General features: G+C 47.6%; 1 protein-coding gene across 6 annotated transcripts in view; it reads right to left on the bottom strand.

The window, feature by feature from the left end:
* Window positions 1-20,812, bottom strand: part of TUT4 (terminal uridylyl transferase 4) — a 1,006,035-nt gene that overhangs the window by 34,287 nt on the left and 950,936 nt on the right. For 4 of the 6 annotated variants that reach the window (XM_069232664.1, XM_069232661.1, XM_069232662.1 and 1 more), the window contains 2 exons: window positions 10,884-11,415; window positions 7,782-7,955 (listed from right to left, as the gene is read on the bottom strand). In XM_069232664.1, the coding sequence (XP_069088765.1) occupies window positions 7,782-7,955; window positions 10,884-11,415 (706 nt within the window). Of the gene's footprint in view, window positions 1-7,781; window positions 7,956-10,883; window positions 11,416-20,812 lie in introns of those variants that run through there. The other 2 variants (XM_069232666.1, XM_069232665.1) reach the window with 2 other exon arrangements.

Below are 20,812 nucleotides of genomic sequence, written 5' to 3'. Positions count from 1 at the left end.
TTTATGTGGTTGCGTGGTCTGAATAAGGCGGCTGCGTTTTGGTGTTAATGCGAGTGAAGGTCGAATAACTCCCTTGAGTTCACATGAGTTTTTGCTTGTTTATCACTTTGAGGTGCCCGGGTGCCCTGGGGGGGAGGGGGGGGGGGGAGAGGTCTTCTTTTTGCGCGAGGTGTTGGCAGCATAGGGCACGGGTAAGCTGCTTATTCTTTTTTCTTACTTGATTGCCAGGTGGGTGTTGCCTCTCCCCTCTATGTCAGTTTCACTGGTCTCCAGAGGGGGTTTTAGGCCCATGTTTTGGCCCAAAACTGCATTGCTTGTTTTCGCCTTTTGGCTTGGCTTGCTTCGCGATCTGGTCCTTTTATATGGTGGTTTTGTGATGGGACGCTCGTCCTCACGGATTGCCCAAGCTTGTATCTGCCTCATGCGCAGTTCGGGGGGGGTCTTCAGCCCAGGCCCAGGACGCCCAGGCTGCCCCAAGTGTCCCCTCTTCCCCAAGCGCCCCGTTCCGACTCCAAACATCAGATCGCAGCCGTGTGCACACGTTCATTCACTCGGCGCAAGCCGCTTCTCACCTGGAAACCACTGTCTCTCTTAGACCGGTCACGGCCCGGGTGCCTCTTTATCCTAGTTGCCCACCGGTTCCTCAAGCATTCGAATCACTAGCCTCCAGTGCGGTTCTCGGGGGCGAAATGTCGTTACCCTGCTGCAGGCTCTCAGGTTTCCGTTCTTTATCACCTTGTCGCTCCACTCCGATCTCGGGCTCTCGAGCGTTGTCCTCGCGATCGCGAGCCGCGTCGACTCGCGGCTTGGGGTCCGGGTGCGGCCCTTGTAGGTAAAGGGTCGCTTCAGTTTCTTCTTCTTCTTCTGACCCTCGAGGGCGTAGCGCTATCCAGTTGTAGGGCGGCAGGGAATCCACCGCCGGCAGGTCCAGCACCCCAGATCCCCAGGGCCCGATCTTACTCCCGGGCTCCGGACGGAGTCTGTGCAGTCGGAGGAGTCCCGTGGCACGCGTCGCCTCCTTCTTGCAGCCGCTCCAGTTCGCGGTTCAGGGGTCGGGTGTGACTCGCAGAGTCGCAAGGCCACTTCTGTACATATTTGAGGAGTTCCTCGCTCCTCTAGCGCCGAGGCCCAGGGCTCCAGTTTCCAGCGCGGCCTTCGCGGCCGCCGCGCCGATTCACCTCTGTGGGGTGCCGAGGGGCAGTTCATGGCGCTTTCGATTCATCAAGCCTCACCTGCTTCATTTCGAGTCTCGGGGGAGTGGGATGCCCCCCCGTCCACCCTAATTTGAGTCGGATTATCTGGACGCGGTGCGGAGCTCTGAAAGCTCGCGTCCGCCATGTTTGGCAGCTTGGCCACGCCCCCGTAGGGTGGTCGAGCATTAGGCTTATCAGAGGGTAGTGTTAAACATTTGTTGTACACACAAAGGAAATAAATGAGGGACACACAAAGACTTAACTCAAGACCAATAGTTTTTATATTAAAAAATATATTTTCTTAATTTATTTTAGAACCACAATATTCAAGATTTGAAGTAAATACATAAAATGCAAGGTACGTACTCCACACAGGTATGTTAGAAACTTTGAATTAGAGCAGTAACATACCCAGTTTTGGTTAAAATGGCAATAAGCTATTTTAAAAGTGGACACTGTGCAAAAATCAACAGTTCCTGGGGGAGGTAAGTAATGTTTAGTTTGTCAGTTAAGTAAGGTTCTTACAAGTTCAAGTTCCTGGGCATAGGCAGCCCACCGTTGGGGGTTCAAGGCATCCCCAAGTTACCCCACCAGCAGCACAGGGCCAGTCAGGTGCAGAGGTCAAAGAGGAGCCCAAAACACATAGGCACTATGAAGAACAGGGGTGCTCTGGTTCCAGTCTGCCAGCAGGTAAGTACCTGCGTCTTCAGAGAGCAGACCAGGGGGGGGGGTTTGTATAGCACTGGGGGACACACAAGTAGGCACACAAAACACACCCTGAGTGGCACAGGGGCGGCCAGGTGAGGTGTGCAAAGCAGGCGTCAGGTTTGTAAGGGAAACCAATGGCGGGACCTGGGGGTCACTCTAGCGGTACAGGCAGGGAACAGGGAGGCTTCTCAGGCCAGCCACCGACTGGGCTAGGCAGAGGGTCACTTGGTGGTCACTCCTGCACTGAAGTTTGGTTCCTTCTGGTCCTGGGGGCTGCGGGTGCAGTGCTTGGTCCAGGCGTCGGGTTCCTTGTTACAGGCAGTCGTGGTCAGAGGGAGCCTCTGGATTCTCTCAGCATGCGTCGCTGTGGTGGTCCAGGGGGGTCGTATCGGGTTACTCACGAGGTCGCAGTCACCGGGGAGTCCTTCCTGTAGTGTTGGTTCTCTGGAGCTCAAGCCGGGGGTGTCGGGTACAGAGGGTAAAGTCTCACGCTTCCAGCAGGAAGAGTGAGTTCTTTAAAAGTTGCTTCTTCGTTGCAAAGATGTTACTGTGGGTGAACAGTGCTGCTGTTCTCGGGAGTTTCTTGGTCCTTAGATTTCAGGGCAGGCTTCAGAGGTTGCTGGTCCCTGTCGGATGTGTCGCTGTTGTAGTTTTCTTCGAGTTAGGAGACGGTTCAGCAGGGCTGGGGCCAAAGCAGTTGTCGTCTCCGTCATCTCTGCAGGGCTTTCAGATCAGCAGTCTCTCTTCTTGTTTCAGGTTGCAGGAATCTGATTTCCTGGGTTCCGGGGTGCCCCTAAATACTAAATTTAGGGGTGTGTTTAGGTCAGGAGGGCAGTAGCCAATGGCTACTCTTCTGGAGGGTGGCTACAACCTCTTTGTGCCTCCTCCCTGAGGGGAGGGGGGCGCATCCCTAATCCTATTGGGGGAATCCTCCAATCTCAAGATGGAGGATTTCTAAAGGCAGGGGTCACCTCAGCTCAGGACATCTATGGGGCTGTCCTGACTGGTGGGTGACGACTCCTTGTTTTTCTCATTATCTCCTCCAGCCTTGCCGCCAAAAGTAGGGGCAGTGGCCAGAGGGGCCAGCATCTCCACTAGCTGGGATGCCCTGGGGTGCCTTTGAGGCTCACGCCAGGTGCTACAGTTCCCAGTACAGGCTTTGTTCCTGGCCACAGAGTGACAAAGGCACTCTCCCCATGTGGCCAGAAACTCGTCTGGTTGTGGCAGGCTGGCAGAAACTAGTCAGCCTAGCATTAGGAGTCGGACTGGTATTCAGGGGGCATCTCTAAGATGCCCTCTGGGTGCATTGTACAATAAATTCCACACTGGCATCAGTGTGCATTTATTGTGCTGAGACGTTTGATACCAAACTTCCCAGATTCCAGTGTAGCCATTATGGAACTGTGGAGTTCGTATTTGACAAACTCCCATACCATACACTCTTAATGGCTACCCTGCACTTACAATGTCTAAGGTTTTGCTTAGACACTGTAGGGGCATAGTGCTCATGCACATATGCCCTCACCTGTGGTATAGTGCACCCTGCCTTAGGGCTGTAAGGCCTGCTAGAGGGGTGACTTACCTATGCCACAGGCAGTGTGAAGTGAGCATGGCACTCTGAGGGGAGTGCCATGTCGACTTAGTCATTTTCTCCCCAAAAGCACAAACAAGCTGTGAGGCAGTGTGCATGTGCTGAATGAGGGGTCCCCAGGGTGGCATAATACATGCTGCAGCCCTTAGAGACCTTCCCTGGCATCAGGGCCCTTGGTACCAGGGGTACCATTTGCAAGGGACTTAACTGGGTGCCAGGGCAGTGCCAATTGTGGAGGCAACAGTACAGTTAAGGGAAAGAACACTGGTGCTGGGGCCTGGTTAAGCAGGGTTCCAGCACACTTTCAATCATAACTGGCATCAGCAAAAGGCAAAAAGTCAGGGAGTAACCATACCAAGGAGGCATTTCCTTACAATGGGTAGATCAAATCTTTTGGCCGCTCTTTTCATCAAGTTATGGAAGCCCCCTATGTTCTCTGGGGGTGAATCCACTGGTCCTGCTGCTGGTGGCGACAGTGTAGGGATGAGGTACTCATCCCACTCAATAGGAGATATTTCCGGTATCTCACCTGCTTCTCTCTCCTCGCCTGTGGAGTGATGATCATCCTGCGGTGGTTGAACAAACAGGATGTTTCTGTGCGGTGTCCCTGGATGACTAGGGTGTGGAGATCCTTTGCGGATTGTACAGCCTGGACAGAGTCGCCGGTAGTGATGGCGGAAATCTTCTATAGTAATCCTGCAACATACCTTGGAGATCTGACACTAAAGGTCTAGGCATAGGAATAGAAGCCTCTGCCTCAAACGTGGAGTATGACGGATCCAGTTGGACCCTGGCTGATAAATAAATGTCCTGATCTTGTCCATCATCCTCGTCATCCAGGTCTTGGCATTTGACATGAAGCTGTGACGGACTACTGGCTGCACCAAACATTCCATCATCCTGAGAATAGATGTCATCATCCAATTGATGCTGAGGAGGATACGTTGTAGAAAGGTAGCCTCTTTCTAGCCTTGTTACCCCCACTTTTGGCCTGTTTGTGAGTATATGTCAGGGTGTTTTTGATTTTTCTCTGGGATCCTGCTACCCAGGGCCCCAGTGCTCATAGCGAAAACCCTATTTGTCAGTGTGTTTTATATGTCTCTCTGGGGCCCTGCTAGCCAGGGCCCCAGTGCTCATAGGTTGTGGCCTGAATGTGTTACCTCTGTGGTGCTTAACTGTGTCACTGAGGCTCTGCTAACCAGAACCTCAGTGCTTAAATTGTCACTGCAGGCTAGTGACAATTTTTACCAATTCTAATTGGCACACTGGAACATCCTTATAATTCCCTAGTATAGCTTCACAATGGTAACTCCGAATATGGCCATGTAACATGTCTAAGATCATGGAATTGTCCCCCCATGTCAAATCTGGTATTGGGGTGCCAATCCCATGCATCTCCGGGGCTCCAGCATGGACCCCAGGTACTGCCAAATTAGCTCTCTGGGGTTTTCACTGCAGCTTCCGCTGCTGCCAACCCACAGACAGGGTTCTGCCCTACTGGGATTTCCTCTGAGAGAGGGTGTTACACCCTCTCCCTTTGGAAATAGGTGTTAAGGTCTGGAAGGAGTAGTCTCCCCCAGCCTCTGGAAATGCTTTGAGGGGCACAGATGGTGCCCCCCTTGCATAAGACAGTCTACACCGGTTCAGGGAACCCCCAGGCCCCACTCTGGCACGAAACTGGACAAAGGAAAGGGGAGTGAATATTCCCCTGTCCATCACCACCCCAGGGGTGGTGCCCAAAGCTCCTCCAGTGTGTCCCAGACCTCTGCCATCTTGAATCCAGAGGTGTGAGGGCACAATGGAGGCCTCTGAGTGGCCAGTGCCAGCAGGTGACGTCAGAGACCCCTGCTGATAGGTGCTTACCTCACTAGGTGGCCAATCCTCCTCTGAGGGCTATTTAGGGTCTCTCCTGTGGGCTTCTCTTCAGATAACGAATGCAAGAGCTCACCAGAGTTCCCCTGCATCTCCCTCTTCGACTTCTGCCAAGGATTGACCGCTGACTACTCCGGGACACCTGCAAAACTTCAACAAAGTAGCAAGAAGACTACCAGCAACATTGTAGCGCCTAATCCTGACGGCTTTCTTGACTGTTTCCTGGTGGTGCATGCTCTGAGGGCTGTCTGCCTTCACCCTGCACTGGAAGCCAAGAAGAAATCTCCCGTGGGTCGACGGGATCTTCCTGCTGCTAATGCTAATGCAGGCAACAAACTTCTGCTTCACTGCTCCGGGAAGCACCCATTTTCTTCAACCAAGACCTTTGCAGCTAGCAAGGCTTGATTGCGGTCTTTCTGCGTGGAAACAACTCTGCATCCTCCAGCACGCTGTGGGACATCTTCTGTGCAAAGGAGAAGTTCCTGGCACCTTCCGTTGTTGCAGAATCTTCAGCTTCTTCTACCCGGAGGCTGCCATTTTGCACCTTCATCCGGGGTTTAGTGGGCTCCTGACCCCCCCCCCCCCCACCCCCCAGACACTTTCGTGACTCTTGGACTTGGTCCTCTTACTTTACAGGTCCTCAGGTCCAGGAATCCATCTTCAGTGCTTTGCCGTCAGTTGCTGTCTTTGCAGAATCTCCTATCACGACTTTAGTGTGTTTCTGGGGAAGTAGGTTAACTTTACTCCTACTTTTCTGGGACTTGGGGTGGGGTATCTTGGACACCCTTAGTGTTTTCTTACACTCCCAGCGACCCTCTACACACTACACTAGGCCTGGGGTCCCTAAGTGGTTTCCAATCCACTTTCTTAGTATATGGTTTGTGTTGCCCCTAGGCCTATTGCATCCTATTGTATTCTACAGTGTTTGCACTACTTTTCTAACTGTTTACTTACCTGATTTTGCTTTGTGTGTATATTTTGTGTATTTTACTTACCTCCTAAGGGAGTATATCCTCTGAGATATTTTTGGCACATTATTTTAGTGAAGTACCTTTATTTTTAGTAACTCTGAGTATGGTGATTCTTATGATATAGTGCTATATGATATAAGTGGCATAGGAGCTTTGCATGTCACCTAGTTCAGCCTTAGCTGCTCTGCTACAGCTACCTCTATCAGCCTGAGCTGCTAGAACACTACTAATAAGGGATAACTGGACCTGGCACAAGGCGTAAGTACCATCAGGTACCCACTATAAGCCAGGCCAGCCTCCTACATACAGCAACACTTTGCTTGGGGAGGTATGCATCAGGAGGATTGGAGATGTCTTCTCTCCCACTGAAATGAAAGAAAGAGGAAGGAATCTTGTTGACTCTGAAGCCTGAGTCGTGAGATCAACTGAAGATGGTGCTCCGCGTGCTATGTTCTTCGTTGACGGTTGCGCCGACGAAACTGCTGTTTCCCTCGTCGACAGTTCTCCCGTCGACTGTGTCCTCGACAGCGGACATTTCCTCGTCGACGGTTCTTCCCTCGTCGACTGTCTCCTAATCGATGGTTCCCTTGTCGACAGTACTGAACTCGACGGTATTCTCGTCGACGTTTCTCCCTTCGCCCTAGACGACGGGGGTTTCATCGACGGGAGTGCCACCGTCGATGGATGCAATAACGAGGCTTCTGACCTGTCTCTTGTCGACGATGTCTTCCTGCATATCTTTGCTGCAATGATCGTCGCCGATGAAAGTGGCAACGATGGAATAATCATCGGGGACACAGACGTGGTAAACGTCGATGTCATAGTCATCGTAGTGGCCGTCGACACGGTGGTCGACAGTATTGTCATCGACAGGCCATTTCTGGCAGAATCTGAGGAGAATCTTCTTGGCTCTTTCCCCGGTGATAGAGACAAAGAGGCACTTTTGGGGGTGCATTTTTTCTCCAAAGGTGTGGCAGGCTCCGAGTGACCCTTTCTTGAGGGTTTTAAGTGGGTATCCGATACTGAGGCAGCACTCTCTTGGCAGTTTAGATTCTCCACAGAGAGGTATTTAGATTTTTTAACAACCTTTCTTGGAGGTTCTGTAGGCAGTTTTTCCTCACCTCTAGGCCTTTTTAGGGAGTGAGTAATGTGGGACGCTTCAAGCTAGTGAATCTATGAAAGATCCATTACTGAAGAACAACTTGTAACACCCCGAGCCCAACACTAGATATCGGAAGAGCTATGCATAGCATGTGTATCTGCAGCTACACATGGCATCAAACATTTATATATATATATATAAAAACTAACAATTTGACTGTGCAAGGCTAAACAAACTTACATGCTCCTCTTGATCTACATATGTAAAGATGAACTGCTGAACAAATATGACAATAACAACATGTATTTGTGTAGAATTATCTTGTGCAATAGTTTTTTCAGTACCTTGAGAATACAATGGCTTGTTGGATCGATAGCCAGCACTGCCCTGCTGCATGTAGTTCTGAGTCAAGTTGTAAGGCCACGAAGCTGGAAAAAGAGGATAATGGCCATGTGGTCCATGTTCCCAAGGAACAGAAGTGGGGTTCATTTTGCAGAATTGTCCCTGGAAAGTCGGATCTATTTTTTTTTTTTTTAATTGAAAACAAAAAGCATATTGGAATGTTGCCACAGACAGTGAATGGTGACAGGCAAATTACACTTTGAAGATTACACAGGAATGCAAAGATCCTACTTTTTAAACATTCTGGCTTTCTAGTTTGGCTAAGTAACTAGTTTTTTTTGTTCTGGGTGTAAGGAGTGCTATCTTCTTCACAAAGAGTTATGGTAAGTGAGCTTCTGCCTGGATTCTGACTGCTGGAGTTGTCACAAATCACCTTACAGATAAAGGTAGCGTGGTTTGGCACTATGACAAGTTACTAAAAAAAAGAAACGTAATTTAATATTAGTCCTTTTGTGGGTGTCACAGGAAGACAGTTTCTCCAATGCCTTCCAATTAGCTCACAGCCTTCATAAACATCACCCACTCTCAACCGTACAAATACTGAAGTTATGCATGGAGGCCATGCCATTGAAACCTATATCTGCACCTCAACTCTTGGGCCTATTGTGGCATTTCTTCAGGTCACGTGAAAGGCGTGCCCTTTGTCAAAGAGAATCGTTCAATATATATATATTTGATTATTCTAAGCTTATTACTCAGCCTCCAGGGGATGCTGCATATCAATGGGCGTCAATCACAATACATCTGATTGTCGCTTTGATGTATGAAAGACTAGGTTTTGCATGAAGTTCCAGCGCAACTTTGACACTACCTTTTCAGAACTTGCTTCTAAACTGCTTGGGCCTTGTTTGTGGCATCAGTGGACAACTTAAGAATTATCTTACAAGAGATCTATCAACTTCAGCAAGACAACTTTGAACTGTTTGGTTGTCGTATTGATTATACTACATATAATAATTGTATATATTGGTCAACTTTTCTGCTTTAACAGCAACAGCCTAATTCAAGGAGGGCATTATTTGGCTTTGAATAACACAAGAAAAGATTCTGATGAAGGACTCCCTTACCATATATGTACTTTATTGCAAAGTAAAGGGATGCTTCATGGTACTGATGCTACCATCTACCACGTCTGCAATGCAGTCTCCTAAATGCAAGTATCTTTGTCTATTTGGTGTTTAAAATTGTTCTCTCTTTTAATTTTATTTCACTAATGCAGACAGAGCTCTTTGTATGCCAATAACTGAGCAGACCAGATCATCTGCAAATTGTAGTGAAGTCAACAGTTGTTGCTTTTTGAACCTCTATAGTCAAGTAAGCAGACTATAAATTAAATAACAGAGGTGTTTATAGTCAACCCTGGTCAGTGTACATTTTTTCTGACATCGATTGTGCCCCAATTTTACTCTGGCAAAGGTTTCAGTGTAAATGCCCTGGATAGTGGATGGTTAATAAGGATGCTGGAACCCTTTAATCCATTCATCTCTATAGAACATGAAAAGAGAGGAGCCTTGATGTTGTATCATGTTTTGGACCAATAATGTCAATGTTAGGTAGGATATTATCAGATGTTTTGCATAATAACAGAAGTGCAGTTTGGTAACACAGAATTACGTATGCCTCTGCTACCATAGTTTCAGAGTATTTCAATGAGAAATTCATTTAAAGGTGGCTACAAGACCTAGTAGTGTAATTAAACAATCATTTGCAGCTAGAGCTGGGTTACTCTTATGGAAGACTGGATCTAAAACTAAGCCCTTTAGTGGGTTAGGCAATACCAGTATTTAAAGGCACAAAGCAAGGAATAGACTCAACCACCTATGCCCAGAAGTAGTAACTGGCAGACTGTAAGGACTGACTGATTTATAATCTGTGAGAGACTTTATTGATTTAACTATGTATGACAGGTTGTCTACATCTATATCCATGATGTGTTGTGGATGGTTACACTATCTGGTGGCACAAACATGGTTCATTCTTTAAGTGCTGGTATCTGGTCTATGTGGTTCCAGGGAGTTTCTCTGAAACCATAGGAGAACGAGTCCTGAGAACAAAACTGAAATACTTCAATAAGACTGCTTCATGCCCATCTGCTCAGTGCTGTCCTTTTCTACTATTCTTATGTTGTATAGTGATGTAGCTAGCAGGATACATATTTGCAAATTCAACCAAACCTACAATTCTATTCACAGCTCTTCAATACAAGTTTGATAAACTGGTGTATTAACATGTGTAGAATCCACAATTCAGAACTACTATGCTTAGGAGGGTAGTTTCACCCACAGAGAATTGCCAATGTGGCTTATGCCGTAAAACAACATGGACACTTGTGGAAATAAACTAAATTAGATCACATTTGCATGAAGTTTATCTTCCAGGATGAAGCTTCTTATACTTCCTCCAAACAGAGCCAAATGTGTCAGTGGATTTGTGCATTGGAAAGAGCTACCACTTGCACAGACATATATGGATACCACAGGACACAAGTCACACAATTAAAAAATACTGACATGCAAATGAATGTGTCCATCATGCAAACATGAATTTATTCACTCCTCTAAGATCAAATGTTATGATATAATAAACTGATGATTCTTGGAATGGTATTAGATTAATCATAGTTATCGTATGCAATGGGGTGCCACATATCTGTATTTACTGGGGATAACAAGCATGCAATTAAATCAAAAGATCTAGCACTGTGTACAATTAAGTCCAAGGGTATTGAGGACATTTTAATTATCTTTTCAATTTAAAACTCAGTATGCTTTGTTAGCGAAGAATCAGCTAAGATTCTCAAAATCCTTACAGCTCCGATAAATACTTGGAGAAAAGGAAGCAATAAAACCAACCAACCAATGAAATAACGTTGTGCGCTGCACAAATCGCAAATAAAAAACATACCTGTGTGGGCAACATATTTCTTTAACATTATTTTATGGAATTACCTTATACCCCTAGAATTAAGCATACACAAATGATTTGAGTTTTTCACTTGAGTGAAATCATCATTATGTGGAATACTCAGTAGAAATAAGAATTACCTGAATTCCCAACAGTGCCATTGCTCACCCGTGCATTTGGTGTCATGGGCGTTTGCCAGTGTCCCTCGCGAGAAGTACTAGGTATTCTTATTGCAGTAGCAGCAGGTTGTGCAAAGATAATGCTAGGATCGTTCAAGCTTACATTGCTCTGGTGAGTTGAAGAAATACTGCTGCCTGATCTCAGAGAAAAAGTGACACCAGAAGAGTGAGGAGGAGTGCTAGGGGAAGAGTGAATGCCAGGCCCATGAGCAGGCCACGAAGTATTAGAAAGTTGAATTTGATGGGGGTGGTGCATTGGAACTAATCCTAGATTGTGCAAGGCAGAATACTGACCAGGTGGTGAGTGAGGAAAGTTAAATACAGGCATCTGCACCTGGTTGGACTGTTGCACAGTCGGTTGTTGCTGAACATGCTTCGGCTGAGATATGGTTTGTTGTGACTGACTTGCATTAACAGAGGCTGTTGGTGAAGAATTTTGCATGAACGGCTGTGGTTGAGGCTGTGGAGAATATGATGGTTGATGGGAGTCGGACTGATGGAAAAAAAAAAAATAAGTAACAGTTGTAATTAGTTGTAATTTTGATCAACTCTCAATTTAAAATGCTCAGATACAGAACATTAAAAAAACAGTAAAATACACATCAGTTGGAATCAATTTTTCCAGCTTAATTCCACGATTTAATATACGCAGTGCTTATTTTTTTTACTTGATTCTTTAGAGTACATGTTTAATTCCAATTTGTGCAATTGTTTTACATTAGTGCAAAACAGGTAGATTTTAATGAACTACGTCTAGCAACAGTATCTCTAAGAAAACCAAAAGTTATCAGTGGGGATTATTAAAAGATTATTATGTAATCTCATGATCTCCCATTACACTACTGTCCTGGAAAAATACCAATGCGATTTGCTTATGTAAAAAAAAAAAAAAAAAACGTATAATTTTGTGTATAATGAGAATTTACCTACCTGTAGTTCTAATTCTCAATCATTGATATCTTCTTTGAATTCATAAACACATAATATATTCGCTGCGCACAATCCCAAAACACACTTATACAGTATTTTTTAATAACTATAATAATAATAATGGACATCAACAAACATTTTGTAAAAAACTTTTTTAGAAGATAAATACATAAATAAGAAACGCTGCATGATACACTTTAGATTTGGATTCAATTCTATTAAACATAGAAAACAAAAAACAAGAAGGAAGAATAACTTAATTGCCACTTCCAGACTACCAAGTATGACCTCCACCATCCAAAAATGCAGTGCAATAACAGTGAGTTAGAGCTCAGATGTTGTTTGATATCATAAAGACAGTAGTAGTTTTACTAATTTCTGATTAGATCATAATGGTTCTTTACCAGGGGAGTATGGCAGGTTGCTAATGAATTCAAAGATGTCAATAGTGGAGAACTAAGGTGATAGGTAAGGTACTTTTCCTGTCCTTCATGGGATCTTCTATTATAGTCATTGTAGGAAAGTACTCTTTGTGACATGGTCATCCCCCACTTTTTGCTCACGGGTACTGAGGTTTTTCAACTGAGGTGCACTGGGTCCCTGCTAAACAGGTCCCCAATGCCAGTGCTCTTTCCCCAAAAACAGTTAACATTGGGTACAACTGGCACACTCTTCTAATTGTGCAAGTTCCTAGTAAGTGGTACCCCTGGTACCTAGGGCCTTGGTAGATGGGAGAGACCCTAAGGGCTGCAGCATGTATTTTTCCACCCTCAAAAGGAGATGAATACAACTGCCAATGCAGTCTGTGTGCCCTGGTGCAAGCCAGCTGAAAACATGACATGACATACCCATTGTGTGCCTGGTTACTATCATTGCATCTAAATATATGTAAGTCACCCTTACAGCAGACCAGGGAGTCCTAAGTCAGAGTGCATTATATTTGATGTGTGGGCTTAACTACATGCTCCGATATGCCCCTGTGACGTCCAACCCCATTGCTGAGCATTGCAAGTGAACAGGGAAGCCACCTTAAGGTATGTGCTGGACACTCATCAACACGAGTGACCCAGTCACATAATGGCTTCACTGACACATAGTCTTAATACATCCAGACTAATGCCAGCCTCTGATTTATTATGACATGCACCCAGAGGGCATCATAGAGGTGCCCTCTGAACCTCACTAGTCTTAGAGCATTGACTTACTGGTCTCACCCAGCCAGCCATCACCAGACATGTTTCTGACCACCTGGAGGTGAGCCTGCACTCCTAGAGGTCAGGAACAAAGCCTGCTCTGGAGAGGGGTGTTGTCGCTCACTCCAGCAGGATGGCTAGCAGATTTGCATATCAAGGCCAGGAGCTTTAAAGCCAACCTCTCCCCTGCCCCCCACCCCACTTTCCTAGAAATGGGTGTAGCCACCCCCTGCCCTGAGTCCCATTTGGCACCAGGACAGGTGGAAAAATTAGCTGGTCAGTAGGCCTGTATCACCTCTGGGCTAACCACACCCCTAAGGTGGGCTACGCGAGGTGGACACTTGAGGAAGGGTTTCAACATCTTGTTTTTGGTTGGAACTAGGCCTTCTGGGATATGAGTATCCCCACTGCCCACAGGAAGTGGTCATAAAGGGGGTGTAGGCACGCCAAGTGTACGTAGCCCATTGGCTACTAGGCTACACAACCCTAAATGCCCCTAAATTCAGTTTTTACAGCTACTGTAGAGCTGCAAAAATCAATAACAGAGGAGCAGCTACTGACTCTGTCCTGCCCCTAGCAGCCTGCTGCAGTCCTCGACCACTGCACCATAGTCGTCTCTCGTCCTGCAGCTGTTCTGCCACCAGAAGCCTGGATGGACTGCCTGCTTTTCTAAAAACCACCAGGATCTCTGGTGGAGCAGCAGAGCTACTTCCCTGAACCCTTCAGGCAACCAAGAAGAACCTTGGGGACTCTGGTGTGCCTAAATCCAGACACTGAAAAGCACCACAGCACCTGAGCCCCTAGCCAGACTCGAAGTGGGTCAAAGGTGCCCAGCATGGTCCCAAGGCCCTCCAGGTCACAAACCCACCCTGAGTTCTTCAGCTGTGGTCTCACCAACACCACCTGCAGCTCTTTGTGCAGGCCCCTTCTACCATAACCACCTCCGGTGACAAAAAAAAGACATGTCAGGACACCGCTGTGCCCAGCAGTCCGGAACCAAGGAAAAGAGGACCAACTGTGTCCCTTTGTCCCCAAGCATCGCAAGACCTAAACCTCCCTGCTGGTTCAGTCAAACTGCCCCCCTCCAGTCCTCACCTGCAGCTTCTTTTCTCCAGGACCGTTTCCTATTGAAACTAATGGGGCACCTGACGTCGTAAAGCACCTCTGCACCTGGACGCCCCAGAGCCCTCCGAGGTGACCTGTTGGTGTTGCCATGGACAGTGCCCCATACTTACCCTAACTCCTAGGCTGGTTGTACAAGTCGGTGTTGAATGACCGTAAGCATGTCATTTTTCTCCACATGTCTGCATTACTGCTCTAAAGACACTTCAAGCATTTTACCTATTCTCTTCAAAACTGAATGAGTATTTATTGTTGCAACAAGAGTTTTGTGTTGAAACATAATGTGAACAGAGCATCTATTTTTCCAACAATTAGTCTTGAGTTCCTTCTTTAGTGTGCGTCTCATTTATTGCCTCTGCGAGTACAACAAATGCTTAGCACTGCCTATTGACAAGCCTAACTGCTCGCCCACATAACCATAAAAGACAGCTTTTAGGATTGTCATTTGTAAACCAATAAGGGTCTCTTGGACTATCTGCATAGTGCCCCATACATTGGTGCATTACATAGATAGACAGCTTTCTACATTCATTAACACTTCATTCAGAACGGAAAGCAACAACTTAACGGATGTGGAAAAGCCAATAATTGAGAACTCCGAAACGCAAGTCAGGAATACAGTCTCCTTCAACAGTCTCCCACTCCACCCTGATCAGAAGAGTTCACAAAACAGGCATCCAAGTCCTCACTCTTAACTGGATCAGCAACTTTCCTACTGGAAGAACACAGAAAGTCACTGTGCCACCTTACACTTCAAAAGACTGGAACCTCATCGGTAGAGTCCGCCAAGGACCAGCTTTCAGCCAGACTCTATTCAAAATCTACATGACGTCACTAGCCAGCAACATCAGCTGGCACAGCATCAACATTCTCTCCAACACAGACGATTCACAACTGATACTGTTCCTCACAGACACCTGTGGGAAGAACCAACTTTGCCACCTTCATTACCGAAGTAGCCACCTGGATGAGATCCAGCTGCCTCAGGCTCAACTCAGAAAGCAGACCTCTGTGGGACTTCACCTAGTGGCCAGAAGAGCTACGACACACACCACCCCCCACCACCCATGCCAGAAACCTAGGAATCATCTAGACAACAAACTGAACATGACTGCCCAGGTCAACTTAGTGACTTTCACCTGCTTCCACATCCTGAGAATGCTATGAAAAATATTCAAGTGGGTACCACAGAACTCCAACCAAATAGTCACGTAAGTTCTGATAACCAGCAGACTCGACTACAGAAACATACTCTACAATGGAATCACCAATCAGCTGCTGAGCAGACCCCAAACCATGCACAACATTCAGCAAGACCTGTCCTCTACCTATTGCACCATTCCCAGATCACATCCCACCTCCGGAAACCCCACTGGCTCCCCATACACAAATGCAACCAATTTAAACTCCTCACATTGGCGTACAAAGCATTACACAACATTGGCTTTGCATACCTCAACAGCTGCATACATTTCCACCAATCCTCCAGACACTTCTGCTTGCTTTGACTTTCACTTCCACACATACTTCTCGAGTTCTGCAAGAAACTGAAAACCTGGTTTTCAAACATCTTCCAGGTTGTCCTCCACCCACCCTCATGCTTAGTGCCCAGATACCCTTTCAATAATGACCTATACAAATCAGCATAATATAACAGGCCCGTGTCCAACTCCTTGCTGCGCGCTATCCAAAGCTATTCTCTGTGAGGGAGTTGAGTAAATAACATAAAATAACTCTTTGAAAAAACACAATGGTTAAAGTGGTGCTCTAGTTAGGTAAGGTGCTGAGATTTTAACTTACATAAAAGGTGGGCAGGGTGACCGATTGTCCCAGATGGAATGGAGTCACCACTTTTGGTAAGAATGGAGTCGCCACTAGTGATCCACTAGCAATCAACGGCTGAGTTAGTCCACTCTGGTGTTCAGAGAACATGCCAGGTGTTGTACCACCATGGTTATGCCCTGCTGTTCCAGCCATGTCCAGAGCCACAGTCTTTTGACAAAGGGTTCATGATACCCACCCCGACCTGCTTGTTGCAGTACCATGGTGGTTGTGTTGTCTGTGAAAACCTGCACTATCTTTCCCTTGACAGAGGGAAGATTGCCCGGATATCTAGCAAGATGATGTGGAGTTCGGATTCCGCTGGAGACCAGAGCCCTCTGATCTCCACCTCTCCCAGATGGCTGCCCCATCCCAGAAGTGACACATCTGTTACTACTGTCAGGACTGGTTGGGAGAGGGAAACGCCTCTGATCCAATTGCAGTTTGTTAGCCTCCACTGCAAATCTCGTGCAGTTCCCTCTGAGATCTGGAACATGTTGGAGACATTCCCCTGATGCTGCACCCACTGGAACTTCAGGTCCCACTGCAGAGCCAGCATATGCCATCTGGCATGATTCACCAATAGGATGCAGGAGGCCATGAGGCCTAGCAGCCTTACAGTCATTCTCACTGAAATCCAAGATAGAGGCTGAAACATCAGTATTAGAGCCTTAATATCCTATATACTAGCCACTCAGGAGGATAAGATTGAAACTGCACTGTGGCCAGAATAGCTCAGATGAAAGAGAGAGTCTGAGAGGGAGTCAGGTGTGACTTTGGCACGCTTATAGTGAATCCCAGTGAATGCAGGAGTCTGGAGGTAGACAACAACAGCCTGGGTGAGCCCGCCTTCAACAGCCAGTCGTCGAGGTAGGGGAAGACTGAAACCTTTGACCTGTGCAGATGGGCTGCGACCACCGCCATCACTTTAGTGAACACCCGTGGGGTGCTGGTAAGGCCAAAGAGGAGCATGGTGAACTGAAAGTGCTCATGGCCCACCATGAACCACAAGTAACTCACAGAATAGTGGTGGTTATGCTCTCTGGTTCGCGCATCCCAACCACAAGAACAGTATATTGGGGGAGACTAATATTTAAACATGCACAATATCCCCTAGGTGCTGTCCTGGTGTTCACACCCAAGCACCAAAAGTGTAATTTGCTCGACTGGAGAAATTCCAAGTGGAGCTAGACGGGTTTTCAGAGGTTACCAGAGCACACTGCAGAAGTCCAAAAGGTCTCATGCTATATATGATGAGTACATAAAGTTTTGAGCACAGAAGATACGCATTCATATGTAAAGCATACTTGTCCTGGATTAAGTTTAGTGAAGTAAAAGAGATCCTATAATAGATTGTTATGCAGTGTCACTGCATGACTGCCACTCTCCTCTCTCTTCACCATCGCAAACAACAAGGCTTATCATGGCTGGATATTTTTGAACTATTGTTATACATGGAAGGTACATAACATACATGTTACTTACCTTCGGTAACAAAATATCTGGGGTAGAGACATATTCTAGTTGCAGATTCCTTACTTTAGAATTTCCCCCAATGCGTCAGACTGGATCCGGAGATTTTTCTTCAAGAAACACCCTTGTGCGTCGGTAGGTGGCGTCTGTCGATTCCGTGGGCGTCATGGTCATCGTGATGACGTCGGGAGTAGTACATAGACGCCGTGTAGGAAGTTGGCTCTGTATATACTATCTCAAAGTGAGAGATAGTGTGCACAAAGTCCAAGGGTTCCCCTTAGAGGCTGATGGTGTCAAAATTAGATAATACTAATGGTCTATTGTAGGAAAATGGCTCCCTGTTGCAGTTACCCCCCCCCCACACTTTTTGCCGGATATTGATGCTGACGACTGAGAAGAGTGCTGGGACCCTGCTAACCAGGCCCCAGCACCAGTGTTCTTTCTCTTAAAAATGTACAAATGTTCCACAATTGGCACATCCCTGGCACACAGATAAGTCCCTTGTAAAAGGTACCAGTGGTACCAAGGGTCCTGTGACCAGGTAAGGTCCCTAAGGGCTGCAGCATGTGTTGTGCCACCCTAAGGGACCCCTCACCTAACACATGTACACTGCCATTGCAGATTGTGTGTGTTGGTGGGGAGAAAAAGGCAAAATCGACATGGCATCCCCCTCAGGATGCCATGCACCCAAAATACTACCTGTGGCATAGGTAAGTCACCCCTCTAGCAGGCCTTACAGCCCTAAGGCAGGGTGCACTATACCACAGTTGAGGGAAACTGCATGAGCAATATGCCCCTAGTGTCTAAGTCTATTCTTAGACATTATAAGTACATTGTGGCCATATTAAGTGTATGGTCGGGGAGTTTGTCAAAAACAAAATCCACAGCTCCATAATGGCTACACTGAATACTGGGAAGTTTGCTATCAAACTTCTCAGAATAATAAACCCACAATGATGCCAGTGGTGGATGTATTACAAAATGCACACAGAGGGCATCTTAGAGATGCCCCCTGTATTTTACCCAAACCTTCAGTACAGGACTGACTGGTCTGTGCCAGCCTGCTGCTGAGAGACGAGTTTATGACCCCCTGGGGTGAGGGCCTTTGTGCCCTCTGAGGCCCGAAACAAAGCCTGCTCTGGGTGGAGGTGCTTCACACCTTCCCCCCTGCAGGAACTGTAACACCTAGCAGTGAGCCTCAAAGGCTCAGGCTTCGTGCTACAATGCCCCAGGGCACTCCAGCTAGTGGAGATGCCCGCCCCCCTGGACACAGCCCCCACTTTTGGCGGCAAGTCCAGGGGAGGTAATGAGAAAAACAAGGAGGAGTCACCCACCAGTCACGACAGCCCCTAAGGTGTCCTGAGCTGAGGTGACCCCTGCCTTTAGAAATCCTTCATCTTGATTTTAGAGGATTTCCCCAATAGGAATAGGGATGTGCCCCCCTCCCCTTAGGGAGGAGGCACAAAGAGGGTGTAGCCACCCTCCAGGACAGGAGGCACTGGCTACTGCCCCCCAGACCTAAACACACCCCTAAACTGAGTATTTAGGGGCGACCATGAACCCAGGAAATGAGATTCTTGCAACCAGAACTACAAAGAAGGACTGCTGACCTACAAGCCTGCAGAGACGACGGGCGACGACAACTGCTATGGCCCTAGCCCTACCGGCCTGTCTCCAGAGTAAAAAACCTGCAACCAGCGACGCATCCAACAGGGACCAGCGACCTCTGAAGCCTCAGAGGACTGCCCTGACCCCCAGGACCAAGAAACTCCCGTGAGCAGCGGCTCTGCTCAAAAACAGCTACATCTTTGCAACAAAGAAGCAACTTCCAAAGAACTCACTCTTCCCGCCGGAAGCGTGAGACTTCACACTCTGCACCCGATGCCCCTGGCTCGAGATCCAGAGAACCAACACCACAGGGAGGACTCCCCGCCGAATGCAACCCCGTGATTAGTCTGAGACCCCCCCCCGGACCCTCACAACGATGCCTGCAGAGAGGCTCCCCCTGACCGCGACTGCCTGTAACAAGGGACCCAACGCCTGGACCAAGCACTGCACCCGCAGCCCCCAGGACCGGAAGGAACCGAACTTCAGTGCAGGAGTGACCCCTACGCAACCCTCTGCCTAGCCCAGGTGGTGGATGTCCCGAGAACCCCCCCTGTGCCTGCCTGCACCGCTAGAGTGACCCCCGGGTCCCTCCATTGTTTCCTATCTAAAACACGACGCCTGCTTTGCACACTGCACCCGGCCGCCCCTGTGCCGCTGAGGGTGTGTTTTGTGTGCCTACTTGTGTCCCCCCCGTAATATACAAAACCCCCTCTGGTCTGCCCCCTGAGGACGTAGGTACTTACCTGCTAGCAGACTGGAACCGGAGCACCCCAAGTCCCCATAGGTGCCGATGCATCTGACTGGCCCTGTGTTGCTGGTGCTGGGTGTTTGGGGTTGACTGGAACCCCCAACGGTGGGCTGCCTAGGCCTCTGAGACTGAACTTTTAAGTGCTTTACTTACCTCAAAAACTAACCTGTACTTACCTCCCCCAGGAACTGTTGAATTTTGCAGTGTCCACTTTTAAAATAGCTTGCCATTTTATGCCAAACTGTGTACATTACTGTTTTGATTCAAATTTCTATCTATACTTAATCTTCTGGTTCTAAAATAAATAAATACAATTATATTTTTCTATGTAAAAACCTATTGGCCTGGAGTTAAGTCATTGAGTGTGTGTACTAATTTATTGCCTCTGATAAGCCTAACTGCTCGACCACACTACCACAAATACCACATGACGGTGGTATTGTCCATGAACACCTGCACTACTTTCCCTGTGAGAGAGGAAAGAAATGCTTTCACCGCAAGCTTGATCGCCCGGGGCTCCAGAAGATTGATATGGAGCCCAGACTCTGCCAGAGACCAGAGGCCTCTGATCTCCGCCTCTCCCATGTGGCTGCCCCAACCCAGAAGTGATGCATTTGTCACTGTAGATAGATCTGGGTGGGGAAGGGAGAGGGATCTGCTGTGGACCCAATGCGGATTCGAAAGACACCACTGCAGGTCTTTCGCAGTCCCCTCTAAGATCTGGACCACGTCGGAGAGAGATTCCCCTGATGCTGCACCCAATGGAACGTCAAGTCCCACTGCAGAGCCCGCATATGCCATCTGACGTGTTACTAGCAGGATGCAGGAAGCCATGAGACCCAGCAGCCTCAGAGTCAGTCTCACCGAAACCCAAGACAGAAGCGCGGAACCCGAAGGCCCCTAAACTGAACCCCTTGGGCATGAAGGCACCGTATCGGGGTCGGTCTGCCCAAAGATGAGGTGCATGGCCTCATAGAATTCTTTAAGTTAGGCGG

This window comes from Pleurodeles waltl, chromosome 4_2, assembly GCF_031143425.1.
Source record: "Pleurodeles waltl isolate 20211129_DDA chromosome 4_2, aPleWal1.hap1.20221129, whole genome shotgun sequence".
NCBI lineage: Eukaryota > Metazoa > Chordata > Amphibia > Caudata > Salamandridae > Pleurodeles > Pleurodeles waltl.
The sequence above is the reverse complement of the archived record's forward strand: the minus strand, read 5'-3'. Positions and strand labels throughout refer to the sequence as shown.